The 19,197-nt window shown below is 40.9% G+C and overlaps 3 protein-coding genes and 1 long non-coding RNA gene across 5 annotated transcripts in view; all 4 read right to left on the bottom strand.

Annotated features, from left to right (window-relative positions):
- Positions 1-876: 876 nt before the first annotated feature.
- On the bottom strand, positions 877-2,689 carry LOC143348367 (odorant receptor Or1-like). The gene is made up of 4 exons (XM_076778493.1): positions 2,281-2,689; positions 1,465-1,784; positions 1,053-1,208; positions 877-979 (listed from the first exon to the last, which is right to left on the bottom strand). The coding sequence occupies exons 1-4, from the start codon at positions 2,687-2,689 to the stop codon at positions 923-925; spliced, it is 942 nt and encodes a 313-aa protein (XP_076634608.1). The 3' UTR covers positions 877-922.
- Positions 2,690-2,780: 91 nt separating this feature from the next.
- Positions 2,781-3,146, bottom strand: LOC143347651 (uncharacterized). The gene has a single exon (XM_076777034.1). It carries the CDS (start codon positions 3,144-3,146, stop codon positions 2,781-2,783), a length of 366 nt encoding a protein of 121 aa, XP_076633149.1.
- Positions 3,147-4,344: 1,198 nt separating this feature from the next.
- Positions 4,345-10,217, bottom strand: L(2)37cb (DEAH-box helicase 16 lethal (2) 37Cb). Of its 2 annotated transcripts, XM_076777016.1 has the most exons (10): positions 8,381-10,213; positions 8,121-8,289; positions 7,798-8,039; positions 7,509-7,711; positions 6,837-7,437; positions 6,558-6,715; positions 6,204-6,477; positions 5,543-6,084; positions 5,102-5,278; positions 4,345-4,786 (listed from the first exon to the last, which is right to left on the bottom strand). In XM_076777016.1, the coding sequence occupies exons 1-10, from the start codon at positions 8,541-8,543 to the stop codon at positions 4,655-4,657; spliced, it is 2,661 nt and encodes an 886-aa protein (XP_076633131.1). In that variant the 5' UTR covers positions 8,544-10,213; the 3' UTR covers positions 4,345-4,654. The 2 variants fall into 2 exon arrangements, with proteins under 2 accessions (XP_076633131.1, XP_076633133.1); XM_076777018.1 differs by lacking the exon at positions 4,345-4,786 and having other exon boundaries at positions 5,142-5,425; positions 5,502-6,084; positions 8,381-10,217.
- Positions 10,218-14,032: 3,815 nt separating this feature from the next.
- The window catches only part of LOC143348135 (uncharacterized), a 253,899-nt gene continuing 248,734 nt past the window's right edge, over positions 14,033-19,197 (bottom strand). The window contains exon 2 of the long non-coding RNA XR_013080718.1: positions 14,033-16,464. This is a non-coding gene — a long non-coding RNA (uncharacterized LOC143348135). The remainder of the gene's footprint in view (positions 16,465-19,197) is intronic.

The raw sequence follows: 19,197 nt of genomic DNA, 5'->3' as shown, positions 1-19,197 counted from the left end.
AGCATGAAACCACGCACTAGTCTTTCACTCGTGGACCAAGTGATCGGTACCCAGTATTCGCAAAATGTAAATACATCGATCGGTGGTCGCAAAATATTCATATTTTAATCGAGAAAATTTACACCGATCGTTATCGCATAATAACGAAGACTTTGCGGCAAAGGAAGCCAAGAGTGTGTTCTTAATAAATCACTGCCACTGGAAAAGTGCTTGGAGAGTTTAGTTTTAATTATACGTCGTGTTCGTCGTTGCATCCATTATTTTTTTTCGCGAACAACCTTTACGAACCAAATGGAATATATTTTTCGCGTCATTCTTTACGAACAGACAATTTTCGATGATACTTGGATGAAATTGCACGAAATACTGAAGACTAGAATCGCCTATATTTTAGGAAAGATATTTCTCTTGAGTATTTGTTCCTCTTCTACGGAAGACTTTACATATGCACGCGGTGTATCATTATCGCAATTACCCACTATCGATGACGTGATCTATCCGCTTTGTCCCATAAGAGTTGTTTCATGTATTTTCTTTATAATTTCTTATCCCTTCTTTCGAATTCAACGTTTTATTATTTTACCATATTATTAACATACTCATGACGAGATCGATACATTTATTTTCTGAGACCATTGTACCACAGGAAGCACGAAGAACGTTTGGTATAGAAAGCTATACCACGCCACGCGGTACGAAATTAAGCATTACAGTATTACAAACAAAATTAATCATCATTACCATTAATGTTTTTATGATCGAATAGTAACGGACACGGTGAACTGTATAATAATTTTATTTCAGAATACTTTATGCGCAGAATATTTCTAATATTGTATATTATTGTGCACGCTAAGTACGTTGCATTCTATTATCGTTAATACGCTGTTTAGCGATTTTAATAATTCCATCGTCCCGTCCGTTATGATTCTTTCGTCTTCTGAAGCAAATTGTACGTCGAATAAGACATTTTTAATATCTAAAAAAAATATATAAAATTAGGGAACGGATCGCAGGATTCCGTGTTAAAAGCTAGATCACTTTTTACTGACTTTGACAAAGGTGTTCAAGTCGATCGTGAAAACGTACGCGCTGGCCATTTCTATTGGCTTTGCCGTTCTTCTCATGACCATTATCAAGTCTTTCTTAGAGCTGTTGTCAAGATACACCCAATCTAGCTCGGAAATCGTTTGCAAGATTTCGACGCTCTGCTCTTACGAACGTATACGAATAAGTATGATGTTAACTTTAATTCTTATTAAGAATTTTCGGACAGGGAGGAGAGTAATTTGCAATTTCACAAGCATTCGGACATACTTAATTGTATAAGATTTAAGTTTTGTTAAGGTGTAAATTTAGAGTGCCGGTCACCGGTGGCCACCATGACTGTCAACGAGTTAAGCGAACTAAGTGTAAGAGAGGTATTGAAAATGTTCGTGACACGGCTATCTTTCACGTAAGTACCTTCAATTTTAGTTGATTGCCGTACCAACAGTAGATAAAAATCTGCGTTGTCATGCACACCATATACATGACGAATTGCAAATACGTGGGGCTCGTTGGCGAAATGTTCGACAATTGGTACATGATAAAGCACACCACTAGAGTACTCGACAGAAGCTGAATACCAATCATCATGTTAAATGTCTTCTGTACATTGGAAACGTACCTAGGTTTGTAAATGAAGTCGCTGAAATGCCTCGCGAAATAAATACTAGTACAGTAATGATTCTTAAAATGAACATCATAACCTAACCTAGCTTGTACCGTTTCTTTAAATGTTTCTCACGTTTCACTGGGCTCCATGGGTGATACTTGGTAAAGATATAAATGTCCAACTTACGAATCACGTCTGTATTTGGGTTCATTTTAAGAATCATTGCTATATTGCACCTAGGAGGCCAACAGACATCGATCCTTTCGTTTCGTTTCGAAGGGATCTATCATTCACCAATGTTCTATGAAAGTTTGAAATCAATATTTACAAAATTTACAAAAATATAGAGCCTCCTAACTGTCTGCCTTACTCTCATATAAGTTTCGTTGAAGTACAGTTCAACATGATATTGCCTAGTGTCTCTAACATCACTTATTCTTTAGGCTGTAATAACGGAGGTTCTATCGTACTCTGCTACCCACCATAAGCTCATAGATGCTTTTTCAAGAAACGACTGTGACATAAACTAAATACACTTTAAGTATGTATTTGATTTTCTTATTTTAATTGAATACTGTGGAATTTATGTATTTACAAACGAGCAGAATACTGATTTCATAAACTTTTACAAACACTGGTCTGTCTTTGACTCTTCCAGGTAGCTATACCCGTTTCAAATGTTAACAAGATACTCCTGAAACGTTCCTGTGATACTAACGTGTAAAGGTAATTGTGAAAATCCACAAACTTTCCAAATTCGGATCTCGTTTCCCGCGTGAACCGTTTCAATCTGTACTTTAATATTTCCTGTTGGCTGCTTGCGTGACAGTACAGACCGATAACAATCACGTCGCAAGCCACGTTCATAAGCGACACCGCGATCAGGCTCACAAGCTGATGAACGTACGCGACGTGATAGAGATGGTGGTCGTTGTAATCGAAAGGTAGCCACGCTCTGTACGCCAACTTCCTATGCCGGAAGTCGGTGAACAGTGACGATAGAATCATACAGAGGACCGTGAACTCCACCATAATTGTGTAAAAAATCGTGAAGGACCTGCAAAAAGTTTACGATTGATCATGGGAGTAATTATGACACAAATCTTGTCGAACGTTTGGACGATTACCCGATCTTTTTATCGAACTTTTTCTGAATCGTCGACTCCGTCTCGTCCATCGGTTTGCAGGGTTCCACCTCGAGTTTTCTCGTCAGAATCTTTATGCTCTCGTGGTTCACCAGAAGCGTGATGATCTTGCAACAGGACAGGCAATTCGCGATGAACATGTAGACGCTCTCGCTGAGCTCGTCCGCGGTTTTCACGTTCAGCACCACGTTTAGGAATTGCGACGCGCAAAAGCTGTGCAACAGGAGGAACACGAATATCGTGTGTAAACCGTACAATAATCTTTTGCCTATCGTGGACCATCCGGGTGGTCTCCAACATCCGCATAATGTCAATATACAGAACGCTGGCCGTAGAATACTCATATTTAAAAACAATTGGCACCGATCGTTAAACACAGCATTACAACAAAGACAATTTTGGGATACTTCGTGCTAAAAGAGAACAAGGCGTCCTTAATAAATCACTGGCACCGTGAAAGTACTTGGTCCTGATCCTGTTTCTTAAATGTTTAGAGGAACTCGTACCGCCTGGTGTATTTTTCTTCTGTCAATTGGTTCTTGATATTCGTCGTTGCGTCCATTATTTTATTTCTTAACGAACATGTTTCGAGCAACATGCTGCTCGATAATCGACGACGAACTGAAACGAACATACTTTCGGTTCGTCGCGCATTTTTCTTCGAGTACAGACTCTCACGACGAGATGACCGGACAAAATTTTATAAAACACTGACCATCCACGTGTCGTCTATAGCTACAGAAAATAGTATTCGCGTTTCTTTTACGAAATACACTCCAGACATCTATCTTCGTATGCGCGTAGCGTATCATTATCGTAATGACTAATGCGTTGCGATCTAGCTACATATTAATAGTTGAAATTTTATGGATCTTCCCGTAGAAGTCTCTCGTTGTTATATTCGAGAGTTTAGTATTTTAACATGTTGCCAACGTGTCGTTTACGGAAACGATTTATTTATTTATCGAAATCATCGTGTAGAGAAGATGTCGTGACGTGACGACGAATCGGTGGGAACGTTTGACAGAGAATCATAGTGCAGCACAGTGTAATATATTTATTTTTCAAGGGGTTGCGAATATTTCCCCCTTTGGCTTTGTCCTGCTCTACCACCATGATAGGATCCAGATCCCTGTTGCTATATAAAAAACATTAAGTGCACATGCTCTATAATTTTGAACACATAAATAATCAATGTTACGTACGATGTAGCTTGCGATACATACTATGTACAATACCGGTTTATATTAAATTCATGGTACGGCGAGTAGAACGATCGCTAAATGGACGAGAGTGATCCAATTTTTATTTTCAACTGCAACAACTGGTGCAAGGATGTCTCCGTTGCGCGGAACATTCTGTACGCTTGGTATTGCAAAACTTTGGTAGACCTCCGTTTTGAAAACATGAAGAGTGCAAAAGTAGTGAAATCAACAATGTTACAACCCTGAAGTTGCATAATTTACGAAAAGAGATCGCAAAGGGGAAGAATACGAAGGTAATTTAAATAAAGAGAAACTATTCAACTATTTTCTTCTCGGCTTTTTCTATTAAAATAAAATGCATTTGAAACGAAATACAAATATTTAAGAATATATTTGTCGATTAGTGGTGTTTGTATATTTTACATTACAGTTGTTGCTAAGTGTTCCGTGAGGCACAAATGTCTGCATTAACTGCAGCTAACGAATACAAATGTTTAATATTTTGCGCCACAATCGCGTAGAACGTTCTTGTTCGAAAAATTGATATCGTGAAAGTCACAATGGAATCGCAGGCTTTTGCACAGTATACTTTCATGCAAATTCTATACATTGTACAGGCACCTAATTAGTTGCGTTAATCGTCACAATTAATTTGTTCCGTCCGGGCGCGATCTTCCCGCAACTTTCGGCATCTTCTTATTCGTGGAGTCCTCCAGTTCTTTTGGTTTGTAATAATGCGGAGCTACTTCTAAAAGCCATTTACTTTCGATCTCTGTTACCTATCACGATTGAAAATAATCGTCATTATTCTAAAAATTGTTCGAATTAATTGTTATTTAAATTTAATTTCAAGTGGCTTGTCTGGCTTAGAAATCGAAAATTTATCGTCTTAAACATTATTTTAAAATAAAAATCATCTAGATATAGTTGGGGTAAAACATCCCAACCAAAAAATTATAGTGAAAACAACTCCATTTCTAAATATGAGCGACGATACAAATTCTTTTGTTGCTTTTAATTTATTCAGTCGTGAATCCATAGTAAATTCATGGATTTATTATACAACCTAATATACAATATATTAAGAATCGTACCTGCCGCATGAACTCCTTCGTAGTGAATACTAGTTCGTGATAGAGTAGCCAACGCGGTAGTTCTTGAAACAGTGAACTATTCGGATGAATCGACACCGTCTGATTGTGCTTAGCAGTCTTGTAGTGGCCCCCTTTCGATAATCGAGCCACGTGGTAGAAGTAACCGGCTGTAATAGCCTAAAATTTAACGAAATCAACTCTATTTTATTTTTCGCTTTATCATTAGAAAACAGTAGTCAATTAATAAGATCGAATCCGTCGGATTTATGTGAAAAATCGTCAATATGATAATATCAATCAACTTAAAACAAGTTGGTGTACGCACTTATCGCATAAAATTGCTTTGCATTTTATTACTATATGTGTCGCTATTGGCACGCATTTGCAGCATTTTTTTTACGTTGGATGCTAGTCAATCTTAAAAGCTACATAAATACTAACCTTCCTGATGTTCACGGTTTCCGTGATCCCCGAAACGAGCTCCATCTCGACCCGCTGCATCAATCCGATTAACTGCTCTCTGACGTCCCTCGCCCGCTTCATCGACCGATGTTGAATAAAGTTCTCGTAACACCAATGGGTGCTGAAGTCGCTTTGCTGCCACTGATTATACACGTTCAACAAAGTGAGATGATCTCCACCAGGTACGTGGAAATTCTTGCGCGCCGTGTCCGCGTGTATAATCTTATCCTTTGGTCTATAAAAGATCGCTCCGTTCACTGACAACATGGCGGCGATGGTGGCCACCTCCTCCGAGCAACGATATTGCTCGCTGGCCAACAACATCTTGGCCATCATTGGATCCAATGGGAACTCAGCCATTCTTCTTCCGAGTTTCGTTAGTTCTCCGCGATGATTCAATGCTCCCAAAGCGTACAGCTGTTCCAATGCTAGGACCAACGTCTCGTGCGGTGGTGGATCGAGGAAATCGAAATGGACCAAGTCGTTTATACCTAACGCCTTCAAAGTGAGTACAGCATTACCTGAAATTATTACTTTAAATTTGTTGACAATTCCAGGGCAATCTTTTGCGTGTTTACTTTGTCTTCTTTTATGTCGAAAGGTTTGTTCGGTAAAAATAATGCAAATTAAATTTAATTACCTAGATTAATCCTCTGAATTTCAGGTACTGTATTGTCTTCTAGCTCGTGTTGATAGGCCCAAGCCGTGTACAGTCGAAAGCACTTGCCCGGAGCTACTCTACCGGCTCTGCCAGCTCTTTGATTGGCGGAGGCTTTACTGATTGGTACCACCATCAAACTTTCCATGCCTGTCCGGGAGTTGAAATTGTTCTGTTTTGCGAATCCAGGATCAATCACGTACACTATGTTGTCTATAGTTAAGGATGTTTCAGCTATATTGGTGGCGAGAACTACCTGTAAAGCATCGTGTGCTCGTAAAAAGAAGGTAAAGAAATAATTGCGTTTGCCTTCGTTAAATAATTTTTCATCGATACCTTTCTGGCGCCGAACGGAGTCGGTTGAAATATTTTCGCCTGCATATCGCTTGGAAGATTCGCGTAAACGGGTAAAATCAAGAGCTCCCCTAATTTCGACCCTAATCGCCTCACTCTTTCTTGCAACATTTCCTGACATGTCTCTATCTCGTCCTGACCTTTATGATAAAATTTTAATTCGCAAAATTTACAAAGGCTTACATTTTTGTGCTGTCAAATTCCCTTGTCAGCTAAATTCAGATGTTATTGACATCATATTACAACGATCGGATCACTTACCTGTTAAAAATACGAGTATATCGCCAGGAGGTTGAGTTGCATGTATCTGAAGAATGGAAACGACGGAAGCATCTATGTAATCTGCCTCGGGGGCTTTGGTGTAATAAATATCGACGGGAAACCGTCGACCGGGTATTCGGAAAATGGGAGCGTCGTCGAAGAACTCGCTAAACTTCGTTGCGTCCAAAGTGGCCGACGAAATTAACAACTTCAAATCCTGTCGAAATCTTGTAATATCCTTCACTAACCCGAATAATATATCAGTGTGCAAAGTACGTTCGTGAGCTTCATCGATGATCATGACACTATAGGAAGCTAAGTCTGGTTCGCTTAGAAATTCTCGATGCAGCGTACCGTCAGTCATGTATTTAATTCGAGTTCGATGGGAAGTGCAATCCTCGAAACGAATAGCATAGCCGACTTCGTTTCCCAATTTCACAGCCATTTCGTGAGCGACTCTCGCTGCCACGGACATGGCAGCCACTCTCCTCGGCTGAGTACAACCGATAATTTTATTATCTTCCGCGAACCCGGTTTCGTATAAATATTGTGGGATCTGCGTAGTCTTTCCGGAACCCGTTTCTCCCTCTATTATCAACACCTACATTAAAAATGTAACATTTTAATAATAGCGAAAAGTCTTACCTTAGACGGCACAGTTATTTAAAATACCTGGTGATCTTTGATCGCTTGAATCAAGTCGTTTCTGAAGGGGTAAATAGGTAAACTCTTTTTCGTTTCCTGAATGGTTTGCAGTGCTTTCACTTGCGGTGGTGGACTTATTTCGCGTTTCCGATCTTTATCACTGCCAGGCATACGCAGCGCTTGAACGAATTCTACCTCATCCTCCAAAAGGAGATCGTAATCTTGTTCAACTGCAAAAAATTGAAAATATCTTACATGATAAATGTATCTTATTAACGAAATTTTCTTTCAATGTATCATTATACAAATTATGTACCTTTTCTATCCTTGGCGCCAAAGCGAAAGACGGCGGACGACATTTGATCGGACTCCCATTTACTTTGTTCAGATTGCAGTGGCTCGTTATCATGTACATCTTGTTCTGGTTCAACCTTCCCTTTTTCCAAGGGCATATGATACCTTTGTACTCTTTCGAGTTCCCTAGCTTTTTCATGTTCTTTTGCCAATTGTAGTAACTGCTTCTTGTGTTCCCTTTCTTTCTTTTCCCGATCTGTCAATCTATTGTATTAAATGCATTGTTAATCGAGTGTTAAGTTTTGTAACATAACTTTGTCTTGTGTTATATCAAAGAATAATTACATTTGGTCTTCAAACAGATATTCATCATCAATAATATCGGCTTCCAATTCTGCCACTTTATCTTCTTTACGTTTTTCCAAATATTTTCTACGAGATTCAACTCTCAGCTTTGGTACCAACTTCTCCCTCATATCTGTTTCCATAATTTTGAGTCGTTTTGCTGCTTCAGCTATGTAAATAGTAAAATTTACATTCATAAATATTAGTAAAGAGACATTCTTGATGATACAATCATGTTTACATGGTAAAATACAATTTACCTGCTCCCGAACCAGCTGGCATAGCAACCTTCCGTATTCTACTCTCATCTTTTGCTTTAAGACGATTAGCAAATTCATCCCTTTCCTTAATATCCTTCTTACGCCTCTCTTCTTCACTGTCACTATCCTCGCTCGAGGATTCTTTTCTTCTGTATTTACTCATAATGTTATTGACGCTAACGACAGGTTATGTTTATGTTTACTTTTTACCAACGTATATAAATCTCTATTTTAATATTTCTGCCTTTTAAATTTAAAGCTACAAATCATCCTGAATATATAGACAATTGTACTGTTCTTTCCACTTCAGCGATAAATAACAAAAAAAGGTAAAGCTATTTAAGACACTTAAGGTTAAGTTCACTTAACCTTTTCGATGTTTACAGTAAACGAATTCAATGTTTTGAATTAACAACAATTATTTTATTGCGTATGTTTCCAGACTATCAGTTGTTAAAAATAATATAAACAAATGTCATATGAAAATAACAAAGTACTTATTTCATTATAGTAATGAATTTGAGCCATAACACTCAATCGGCTCGCGTACGACGATCTTATCATAGATTACAGATGCCAGATTGAACACCGGGTGCACTACAGAGATGCCAGATTCAGCACCCGGTGCCCTACTCACACATGGAAGATCACGCGTACGTGAGCTCGTGGAGTTTCGGAAAGTCGACAAAGGCAAACTGACACATGCCCTCTTCCTCGATTGTTCCGAAGCTGCCCGAAGTAATTTCGGACCGCCTCGTGGTAGTCGAGAGAGAGAAAGGCTCACATTTGCCTTCTCGCTCTTAACAACTGAAATCCGACCTCCCGTCTACGGCATACGATTTGGAATCTCGACTGCCCAGGTATTTTTACTTGTCTTTCCTAGAGTTCATTACTGAACTCTGCAAATTACTCCTGATTTCTATTTGCCTCACATGACCTCTGATGACCAGTGCTGACAAAAGTACAGAACTCCCGACAACTTTTAACACCATACAGCGACTGTTACTGACTGCTCCTGATTACTGCTTGCCTCTGCTGGACTCTGCTGACCATCGCTTATATTTCTGACAACTTATAACGATTACTACTGACTTCTGCTAACCTCTGTTGGTCTTTGCTGATCTCTGTCAGCGTGTGCTTGTCTCTGCTGAACTTTCCCGGCCTCTGCCGAACGCTATTGACCACTGCAGGTATTTCTGATAATGTATAACGATTAATAGTTACTACTGCATGCCCCTACAAGTCTCTGCTTGCCTGTGCAGGTTTCTGTTTGCCAGTGCATGCCTTTGCTGGCCTCTGCTGAACACTGCTGACCACCCCTGATGCTTCTGACATCGTGTAACAATTACTACTTGCTACTGTTCGCCCCTGCTAATCTCTGCTTGCCACTGCATGCATCTGCTCGTCTCTGCTGACCGCTGCTGACCACCTCTGATGCTTTTGACAACATATAACGCTTACTACATGCTATTGTTCGCCCCTGCTGATCTCTGCTTGCCACTGCATGCCTCTGCTGGCCTCTACTGACCGCCGCTTATATTTCTGACAACGTATAACGATTACTACTGACTTCTGCCTGCCTCCGCTGGCCTCTGCTGGCCTCTGCTGACCACCGCTGATATTTCTAACAACGTATAACGATTACTACTGACTTCTGCCTGCCTCCGCTGGCCTCTGCTGGCCTCTGCTGACCACTCCTGTTACTTCTGACAACGTATAACGATTACGACTGGCTACTGTCAGCCTCTCCCAGCCTCTGCTGACCGCTGCTGACCACCCCTGCTAGTCTCTGCATGCCTCTGCATCCCTCTACTGACCTCTGCTGGCCCCTGCTGACCACGCTGACCATTGTTAACAACTTCTAACATCATGTACATGTATTAAAACTTTGTATAATGTAAATCTATGACAATAAATGATATAATTTCAAAGAATTCTATGTGTTCTCATCACTTTTACCTTTCTTTTCGTCTCCCCATTATTCCCTTAGTTATAAGAAACCGTTCCTCTACTTAAAACTGGAATTGCAAAGTGCCCGGAGCGTTTTCTGAAATGCCGGTGACCTTGACCCACTTTTGAAACTGGGTCAAGGCCAAATCCTGATTCCCAAAGCGCCCGGAATTTTTCTAAAATTTCGAATGGCCTTGACCCACTTTCGAAATTGGGTCAAGGCCATCCGGATTCCAAGTCGGCCGGAAGATTTCTGAAATTTCGAATGGCCTTGACCCACTTTCGAAATTGGGTCAAGGCCATCCGGATTTCCAAGTCGGCCCGAAGATTTCTAAAATTTCGAATGGCCTTGACCCACTTTCGAAATTGGGTCAAGGCCATCCGGATTTCCAAGTCGGCCCAAAGATTTCTAAAATTTCGAATGGCCTTGACCTACTTTCGAAATTGGGTCAAGGCCATCCGGATTTCCAAAGCGCCCGGAATTTTTCTAAGATTCGAATGGCCTTGACCCACTTTCGAAATTGGGTCAAGGCCATCCGGATTTCCAAGTCGGCCCGAAGATTTCTAAAATTTCGAATGGCCTTGACCCACTTTCGAAACTGGGCCAAGGTCAAGGTCAAATTCGGATTTTCGAAGTTCCCGGAACATTTCTAAAATGCTGGTGAACTTGCGAAGAAGGTGGTACGCATCTTATAGGTAAGAGAATGATTTGGAGAGGAAAAGGACGGTAAAAAATCATGAGAATACATGGAATTCTTTGAAATTATATCATTTATTGTCATAGATTTACATTATACAAAACTTTAATACATATAAACAGACTATATTATATTACATCATGTTACACAAGTTGTCAGCAACGGTCAGCAGTGGTCAGCGATGGTCAGCTGACGTCGGGAGATGTTGGCAGAGGCCAGCTTAGGTCAGGAGATGCTGGCAGAGGTCAGCAGAGGGTGGCAGTAGCCAGTAGTAATCGTTGTACGTTACCAGAAATATAAGCGGTGGTCAGCAGCGGTCAGCAGAGGCCAACGGAGGCCAACGGAGGCCAACGGAGGCCAACGGAGGCATGCAGAGGCAAGTAGAGTCCAGCAGGGGCAAGCAGTAACAAGTAGTAATCGTTATACGTTGTCGGAAGCATCAGAGGTGGTCAGCTGTGGTCAGCAGAGGCTAGCAGTGGCAAGCAGTGGCAAGCAGAGTCCAGCAGGGGCAGGCAGTAACAAGTAGTAATCGTTATACGTTGTCGGAAGCATCAGAGGTGGTCAGCTGTGGTCAGCAGAGTCCAGCGGAGGCAGGCAGAAGTCAGTAGTAATCGTTATACGTTGTCAGAAATATAAGCGGTGGTCAGCAACGGCCAGCAGAGACTGGGAGAGGCTAACAGTAGCCAGTCGTAATCGTTATACGTTGTCAGAAGTAACAGGAGTGGTCAGCAGCGGTCAGCAGAGGCCAGCGGAGGCAGGCAGAAGTCAGTAATAATCGTTATACGTTGTCAGAAATATAAGCGGTGGTCAGCAGAGGCCAGCAGAGGCTGGGAGAGGCTAACAGTAGCATGTAGTAATTGTTATATGATGTCAGAAGCATCAGGGGTGGTCAGCAGTGTTTAGTAGAGGCCAGTAAAGGCATGCACAGGCAAGCAGAAACCTGCAAAGGCAAGCAGAGACTTGTGGGGGCATGCAGTAGTAAGTATTAATCGTTATACATTATCAGAAATACCTGCAGTGGTCAGCAGCGGTCAGCAGAGGCTGGGAGAGACTAACAGTAGCCAGTCGTAATCGTTATACGTTGTCAGAAATTCCAGGAGTGGTCAGCAGCGGTCAGCAGAGGCCAGTGGAGACCTGTTGACGGGAGGTCGGATATTAGTTGTTCAAGAGCGAGAAGGGAAGTGTGAGCCTTTCTCTCCCGACTCTCACGAGGCGGTCCGAAATTACTTCGGGCAACTTTGGAGAATCGAGAAAGAGGGCATGTGTCATTTTGCCTTTGTCGGGTTTCCGAAACTCCACAAGCTCACGTATGCGTGATCTAACGTAGTGTGAGGGAGCACCTTCGGTACCTTTCTGGCATCTCTGGTGCACTATTCACACTATGCCAGATCACGCATACGTGAGCTCTTTCTCGATTCTCCGAAGCTACCCGAAGCAATTTTGAACCGTCTCGTGGGAGTCGGGAGAGAGCCGCCCAAGTTTGTCGTGGAATAGTTTGTTATTTTCAACAATAGATGGCGCTTATTTTTCAACCTCAAACCCCCTGGTGCTAAAACGCCCAAGTTTGTCGTGAAATAGTTCGTTACTTTCAACGCTAGATGACGCTTATTTCTCGGCCTCAAACCCTCTGGTGCTAAAACGCCCAAGTTTGTCGTGGAATAGTTCGTTACCTTCAACGTTAGATGGTGCTTATTTATCGGCCTCAAACCCTCTGGTGCTAAAAAGCCCAAGCTTGTCGAGAAATCCATCTAGCGTGGACGATACGAACTATGCCACGACAAACTTGGGCATTTTAGCATCAGAGGGTTTGAGGTCGATAAATAACCGGCATCCAGCGTTGAAGGTAACGAACTATTCCACGACAAACTTAGGCAGCTCTCCCGATTCCCACGAGGCGGTCCGAAATTATTTCGGGTAGCTTCAGAGAATCGAGAGGAAGAGCATATGTCAGTTTTTTGCCCCTGCTGGTCTCTACTGACCTTTGCTGGCCGTTACTGAGAACTTCTGACATGATATTATATAATATGATGTATTTATATGTATTAAAACTTTGTATAATGTAAATCTATGGCAATAAATGATATAATTTCAAAGAATTCTATGTGTTCTCATCATTTTTACCTTTCCTTTCCTCTCCCCATTATTCCCTTAGCTATGAAATACTTGCCACCTCTTCGCAAGACGCCAGAGCATTTTGGAAATGTTCCGGGCAATTTGGATATCCGGATGGTAAAATGCCCAAGTTTGTCGTGGAATAGTTCGTATCGTCCACGTTAGATGGATTTCTCGACAAGCTTGGGCGTTTTAGCACCAGAGGGTTTGAGGTCGATAAATAAGCGTCATCTAGCGTTGAAGGTAACGAACTATTCCACGACAAACTTGGGCGTTTTAGCACCAGAGGGTTTGAGGTCGATAAATAAGCGCCATCTAGCGTTGAAGGTAACGAACTATTCCACGACAAATTGGGCGGCTCTCTCGATCCCCACGAGGCGGTTCAAAATTACTTGGGGTAGCTTCAGAGAATCGAGAAAGAGTGCATGTGTCAGTGTTGCTTTTGTCGACTTTCCGAAACTCTACGAGTTCACGTACGCGTGATCTGGCATAGTGTGAGTAGTGCACCCGGTACTCAATCTGGCATCTCTGCCATAGACTCTATGGTAACACGGTAGAATGAAATTCGAGACGGGGTGGACGACTTAAAAATCATTGAAAATTTATTGACATTAACACAGAACCTCACGGCGAGAAAGGTAGTACGCGATTAGGTGCCGTTTATTACACAATACAAAGAAGTTTATGGGGAGTTTCCTCGTTAAGGTTTATTTCTAGGAGAAACACGTCGTTGCAAATATATATATACGTGTATATACATATATATATATATATATTGTTCAGAAGCCAAAAATATTCTCCGGAACACGAATGTTCGATCGATCCTAAGATCAATGTTCTCCGATCTTAAGTCCACGTAGAGCGGCAGAGCACGCACTAAACACAGAGCAGATCGTTGTCTCGAATATATTTTTTATTATACATACATTAATGAAAATATATACATGGTAGACTGCAGCTTGTCGAAGCAGCGAAATTGTCAATGTAATCAGCCACAGTATTCGTATGCGAACCGATCTGTGCGATACTTTGCGTCCCTTTTTAGCGGCGACGTCCTCTCCCGATCGTCGGAGAAAATCGTCGCGGATTCAGGGATGCACGTGTAGGCCGACACGCGTAGACCATCGGTGTGTTACACGCTTTTATTAAGTTTTCGAGTTCACGACTCTCGATCGACGGGAATATATAATATCTTCTTTATCGAATCGAATTCAATTTTCGCCCCTTTTTTTTTTCTTTGCCTTTCGAAGAAAAAAACAAACAAACAAACGAAGTAAATTCAAAACAGCCGGATGCATTCGAAACGAGAATAAAAGTGTGTCGCGCGATCAGTGCATACATGCAGCGAAACGCATAACCCGAATACGTATGTGTGTCTGTGTGTATGTATGTACTTTCGCTGGCTTCGATTAACATCTGAATCTTTGTCTCTCTTTCACACCCTCTTTTTCGCTCATACTCTCACTAACTCACGTTCTCCCTCTATCGTTCTTTTTCTGTCTCTTTCCTATTCTACTGCACAGCCAAACACTTGCTCGATCACTCGGCCTCAAAGCTTCGTTATCATCGCCCTCGCTTTCGCTTCGTCAACCCCCTTCTCTCTTTTTATTTATATCGCGGTACAAACACTGCGATCCGGTGAACTATTGTTTCCCTCCCGTACGGTTTTTTTTTTTTTTTTGTCATATTTATCGACGATTATTTTTCCGTTTTTGTTTTTTGGTTTTTTACATGGAGTCTCCAATGCGTGTACAATGTCGCCCACGAAAAAATCAGTCGCGACTTTTTCTTTGACAGGCTCTTGGCGTCTCGTAGATTTTAACAACGGGACTGACGGCATTTTCTATTATATTCGACGTACAATTCGACACAATAACGATTACGCCGATTCACTGACCTCGTTGGGCGTTGATAATCGATCATTGACCCCTTGTGAGCGTCGCTTTGACGCTGAACATGTAACCCTTACATATTTACTATCATGTTTATGTAATTATAAACATAATAATAAATATCAAATTATCATATAATTATAAACACAATTATATATATCAAGTTCATTCGGTGCCATCTACGGATAATCGTGGAAAATAAAGCACGCACAATATGGTGTGTTCCACAATACTTTACGATATTACAATTGCGCTACGCAGTTCGGGGGTTAAAGAAGCAATCGTCGCGTAGTTTGACGACTTTTTTAACAATCGATTATCAGCGGATTAACTACAATAAATTGGTGCACACGAGATGTCGTTTCTCTTGTCAAATATCGAACTTTTTCCACTATCGTGTTATTTAATTGTCGATCTTCTGCGACAATTCATTTTTAAAATCGATACTCAGCTTTCGGATTTAAGAATTTCTGCTGTGCGACAGAAATACTCTGAACGCTCGTACGAACGAATAAAATCAATCTATCAACGCGAGGAGTTTTAAACGTTGATTTTCAAAAATACATAACCCAGAGATCATCGTTCTCATTTTCGTTGAAAATAGCGTCCAGAGGAAAGTCGTAAACAATGGCAGTCGAAGTTAGTAGACAGTATGTCGGCAAAATGTAAAAAATTGCATAGAAATTCTACATGTTACGTTTGATTTCGGAAACAACGTATCGTGTGCATCGATCTAACAACAACACTTCCACAACAGTTATGGACATACAAATTCCATTTCCTATTTTTCTCCAATTCTGGAACGAACGGTTTACAAATACCCAGGGTTAATTTAGCAGTCTCGCCGCGGCAAGATTGACGAGTCTCTATTTCAACTTAAGAGAAACGAGGAATTTAATAAAATATATTATACGCAAGTAGATCGACATTAAAACGTTGTCGATGCCAAGCGGACACCGCGCGTTGAACGTTTTAAAAATGCTACGCTCTTAAAATTTTAAAAATGTTAAAATCTCTCCGCGCCGTGTGCGGAACAGTCGAGCAATGGCTCGTTGATCGTGTCGTTTGAACGCCTAAGCGCGTTCCCCGCACACGGTGGACAGACACATCGAGTGTTCGTTAAAATCACTCCAGCGGTCATCGAAACCGCATATATGTACTTTCGAGCCTCCGTTCAAGACGCGAAGAACGTTTCCTCGTTCGAAAGACACACGATTCGTTCGACGATTTTCGTTACAATGCTCTACCATCGACACGACGAAAGCTTCGAATCGTTCCATAAACATTATTCGAAGTTAGTAAGCTCCTGAGAGTCGAAGTAATGACCCAAGTGTCGCTAAATTAGTCGCGAATCGTTAATAAAATCTTTCGACTAGCAATCGATCTTCCAGTTACGCGAAAAAACGTTCACAAAAGACAATCCTAACACAGACTTTGTATATACTTGTACTGTGTCGTGTTCGCGTCGTGTCTCAGAGTTTTGACGAAAACTCGAACTTTTCAACCGCTCCTGGACGCTCTTTTGTGCCTTCAGGTCCATTTCTAGATTTGCTCTAAGCGTCGAAAGTCATTCGGAGGGATTCGATGCTCCGATCGTCTCGTTGGAGTATCGAATGCTTATCGTTAAACACTTGTCGATCGCTCGTGGACGCATGGCTGTCGCTCGTTCGACGAGACTAAGCTTCCCTTTCAGCCAGACACTCGAGGATACTGACGCTATACGCGCATCGAGCACACGATGACGTAGCGCGAAGCTGGAAAAATTAAATTAACAAATAAAAATTTTAGATTCGTAAATTAGCTATTTACTTCCCTTGTCTGGATGTCGACTTGGAAAATCCATCGATGGATTTTAACGTACGAATAGATTTGCAAACGCAACGTAAACAGAAACTAATTTAAGAACGAAATAAAAATTTTTTATTTGTTATTCAGAAATAAATTCTTTTACAAAATAACTGCGGTGCGTCATCCTGCGTTCGATGCGGGGTCTAACCCAACGACTAGCGAATGAGAGTCCTTTGTGTGTTTTTATCTAAATCTTGTACGTTTCCCTGCACGGCGGCGACCCGTGTTAATTTCGACTACGCGTATATTACAATTTTTGCGACGGTTCAGGCACTGCGATTGACTTAATATTTTCGGCCAAGCTCGTTCGAACGATTAGCGACAGCCGTGGTAAGCGATTCTCGCGTAAAAGCGAACGGCCAGAACTTTCGAAGGAGGAGCTGGGCAAATTTTAATCGACACAACGATCCACGATTACGATTACAATGGAATTAAATTAATCGTAAATTTCAGCAACGTTCAGTAGAATTTGGCACATTGTTATAAGAACGTATCCGTTATGTAAACGATAAAACTGTACGTTACACATTAAAGCCTTCAAAATCGTGCCAAATTATGCTGCTTACCGTGCTTCAGTTACCTGACATGCTTTAGAGTTTCAACGGGACCTGTCAGGTATACGTTTCGTAATAGTTAAATGTTTTTGAAACGCGCGGACAAAAAATATGCGATATTTTATTAGTTGAGAATTAGTCGATTAATGCCCAACTCTGAACGAAACAAGTTTTCATTCGCCTGTATACGTTTGTTCGTTCATCCTCCTTTCGTTTACTGTTTCGCGTCGCTTAATTACGATCGTGCACGTAAACGAGCAGTGTTTATTCGCTAGAACAAAACTCGACTTCGAAATGACACGTTACGATGATCACATTACTCCTCTAGAAATGACATGTAGCGTATAAAACATATCTTATCTACATATTTATTTTTCTTTTTTTTTCTTTTTAGTATATATATATATACACACACACACATACATACATATGTATATGCATGTATATATGTATGTATATACAGTTACTCCCACTCACATTCGTACGCTATAATAGTGATTCGCTACAAATGAAAAGAAACTTGTTTCTCATGTATTATTTCTATTCATTTTTTCCTTAAATATTAACGGGCAAGTAATACCCCATAACAAAACCGATGACCGTTGACAAGTTTTGTTCTTAATTTATTCAAACGATGTATGAAAAAATGGACTTGTACCAGTTTCAAAAACATCAGCTCAATTCGTAAGAAACAAGCTTTCTTTTCATTTATAGCGAACCACCGTCATAGCGTACGAATACGAGGGGGAATAACTGTACGTATGTGTCTAGTTGCTTCATCCGGTATTCTGTTTTCACGCTATATATGTACTGTATATTAAATATACGCGGTGTACGTTCTTACACGCTAGCAAAGGATTAACGATCGATACTTTTTCTTTTCGACGCGACTCGTCGTCGTGGTCATCGTTTCGCGCATGGCTAGCTTTCGCGAAATCGTCGAAACAACGGGAAGGATATAGAAATAGAGTGCGTCGCGACTATTGCACTTCGGGATGGACCGTTTAAAATAAAAGTTTGATGCCCTTCCTCGTCGTGTAACCTGGCTACGATAAGAAACAAAAATATATATGTATATATATATATTTATATACATGTATGCATGTATGTATGAGTATACAGGATATGCCATTTATCATAATTATCATTAAATGCCTCCGTTGCCACCGACGCCTACAATGGCGCTATACGATAAAAAATATAGAGGGTGTTCGGCCACCCCTGGGAAAAATCTTAATGGGAGATTCTAGAGGCCAAAATAAGACGAAAATCAAGAATACCAATTTGTTGATTGAGGCTTTGTTAGAGAGTTATTAACGTTTGAAGTTCCGCCTGTAGAACGGCAACCTGCGAACAGTTACGTGCGCGTGATAGTGGTTCTCACTCAGCATGAGAAACTCTACTCACTGACGTATCGACAGCTTTACTGTTTTCTGAGTGAGAGCCACTATCGCGCGTACGCAGCTGTTATCAAGTTGCCGTTCTACAGGCGGAACTTTAAACTTTAATAACTTTTTAACGAAGCCTCAATTAACAAATTGTTATTCTTGATTTTCGTCTTATTTTGGCCTCTAGAATCTTCCATTAAAATTTTTCCCAGGGGTGGCCGGACACCCTGTATACCTGTATACTACAGTAGGACTCCAATTAACCGATACAATGTAAACCCTTGCAAGCTGACTGAATCAAGGCCTACGAGACAATCAAGACTCTAAGTGTAATTATTAAAATAATTTTGTTAAATTAAAAATATATAATTTTTA

This window comes from Colletes latitarsis, chromosome 11 (genome assembly GCF_051014445.1).
Source record: "Colletes latitarsis isolate SP2378_abdomen chromosome 11, iyColLati1, whole genome shotgun sequence".
NCBI classification, from domain to species: domain Eukaryota; kingdom Metazoa; phylum Arthropoda; class Insecta; order Hymenoptera; family Colletidae; genus Colletes; species Colletes latitarsis.
Note: the sequence above shows the minus strand (reverse complement) of the source record. Positions and strands in the feature narration are given on the sequence as shown.

Excerpts from the sequence above, each read along its gene's own strand:
- LOC143348367 (XM_076778493.1), bottom strand. The coding sequence starts at position 2,689 with ATGGTGGAGTTCACGGTCCTCTGTATGATTCTATCGTCACTGTTCACC. Across the intron at positions 1,785-2,280 it reads ACAGACCAGTGTTTGTAAAA|AAACATTTAAAGAAACGGTA; the intron begins GTTTATGAAATC and ends GTGAAACGTGAG. Across the intron at positions 980-1,052 it reads ACTTGAACACCTTTGTCAAA|ATATTAAAAATGTCTTATTC; the intron begins GTCAGTAAAAAG and ends TATTTTTTTTAG.
- LOC143347651 (XM_076777034.1), bottom strand. The coding sequence starts at position 3,146 with ATGAGTATTCTACGGCCAGCGTTCTGTATATTGACATTATGCGGATGT.